Below are 1,409 nucleotides of genomic sequence, written 5' to 3' on the forward strand. Positions count from 1 at the left end.
TGTTAGTCTGAAAATTTGACTCAAATTAAGTCAAAACTTTCTGTCAGTGGAGTAAGAAMATTTTACTTGGTAAGATTCTTGAAATACTTGATTTGACTCATTTTTTCTTATTTCAAGAATCTTACCAAGTAAAATTTTCTTACTCCATTGGCAGAAAGTTTTGATTTAATTTGAGTCAAATTTTCAGACTAACACGACAATCTTACTCAATCTGAAAACAAATTATTCTTACACAATCAGTTCTTGTTTAGTAAATCAGTCTCAAAACAAGATCAAAAAGACATTTTGGCTGATATAAGGTTTAAAAGCTTGGTAAGGTGGACAGTTTTTGCAGTGTATATCCAAAGTAACTAGTCTGTGCCGTAGACTCGTGTAAACAATGATAAACTTGTTAAACTCCACGGTTTAGTGTCATTTTGTCAAAGATCACTCAGAGTTGTGTTTTCGCTCATCATGTCTTTATTGCATGAACAGGTGTGGTAAGACAGGTGAACACTTCATGTGAGCAGCTCAGTAATACTGCTGCTGAGACATTTGAGAGAAGACTTTGTCCCAGAGCTCCACCTTCATGATGGCCCGGCCCATGGGGCACATGGTGGCCTTGATGTCCAGGTACCGGCCCTCGAAGGTGAGGCCGCAGCCGTTCGCCTCCTGCCGCTTGAAGCCCTGCTGCACCTTGTTGTAGTACATCTCCTTGAACAGGGCCTCGTTGCACGCCCTGCCCTCCTCGTAGATCCCCAGGGCCAGCCAGTTCTTGTACATGTTGTAGTCGTACGGCACCGAGAACATGACGGCCGCCGTCTGCTTGGCGCTGTTGCTCTGCCTCTCGAACAGGTCGTAGGTCAGGACGCCCACCGCCCCCGTGGCCTTGCCGCTCTTCTTGCTGAAGATGCAGACCTCGGTCTTCAGCGGGCGGATGGTGGGCTGGGGAGGGCTGGTGACGCTGCCGCTGTCCAGGTAAACTCTTCAAGCAAAGAGGGGGAAAACAAAACTTACAGCCGACCTCTGCCAGGTCAAAGAAACTAAGCATGCCCTCGTGTCGCGCTCACCTGGGGTTAACGAGGCAGATGTTGTTGGTCAGGTTGGTGATCTCGACGGCGACATGTCGGCTGCTTTTCAGGATTGCAGCCACAGCCTCTGCTGATTCACTCATTTCTGTTTTTAAAGGTTTCTCTGCGGGTCGGACGGATCAGAGGTGCGTCGCTCGCTCCTGTTCTGCCAGACTGGAAGCTCCAGTCTCCAACCTTCAGGTGAGACCTGTGGGGAATGTGAGACGCCCAGCGTGGTCCCCACCCACTTCCCTCCCATCACGCCCCTTCTTAAAGGGATCCATGATTAGTTGTAACATCAGACTTTATTTGATAAACATTTATTTTAACTGTAAAATAAAGACTGGAAAAATACTGTAG

At 47.4% G+C, this 1,409-nt stretch overlaps 1 protein-coding gene across 1 annotated transcript; it reads right to left on the bottom strand.

Moving 5' to 3' along the window:
• Positions 1–436: 436 nt before the first annotated feature.
• LOC106522014 (cytolysin RTX-A) lies at positions 437–1,226 on the bottom strand. Its single transcript, XM_014014850.1, has 2 exons — positions 1,050–1,226; positions 437–964 (listed from the first exon to the last, which is right to left on the bottom strand). Exons 1-2 carry the CDS (start codon positions 1,151–1,153, stop codon positions 511–513), a joined length of 558 nt encoding a protein of 185 aa, XP_013870304.1. The 5' UTR covers positions 1,154–1,226; the 3' UTR covers positions 437–510.
• Between the last annotated feature and the right edge of the window lie 183 nt (positions 1,227–1,409).

Source organism: Austrofundulus limnaeus, unplaced genomic scaffold (assembly GCF_001266775.1).
Source record: "Austrofundulus limnaeus strain Quisiro unplaced genomic scaffold, Austrofundulus_limnaeus-1.0 Scaffold119, whole genome shotgun sequence".
Classification (NCBI taxonomy): Eukaryota; Metazoa; Chordata; class Actinopteri; order Cyprinodontiformes; family Rivulidae; genus Austrofundulus; species Austrofundulus limnaeus.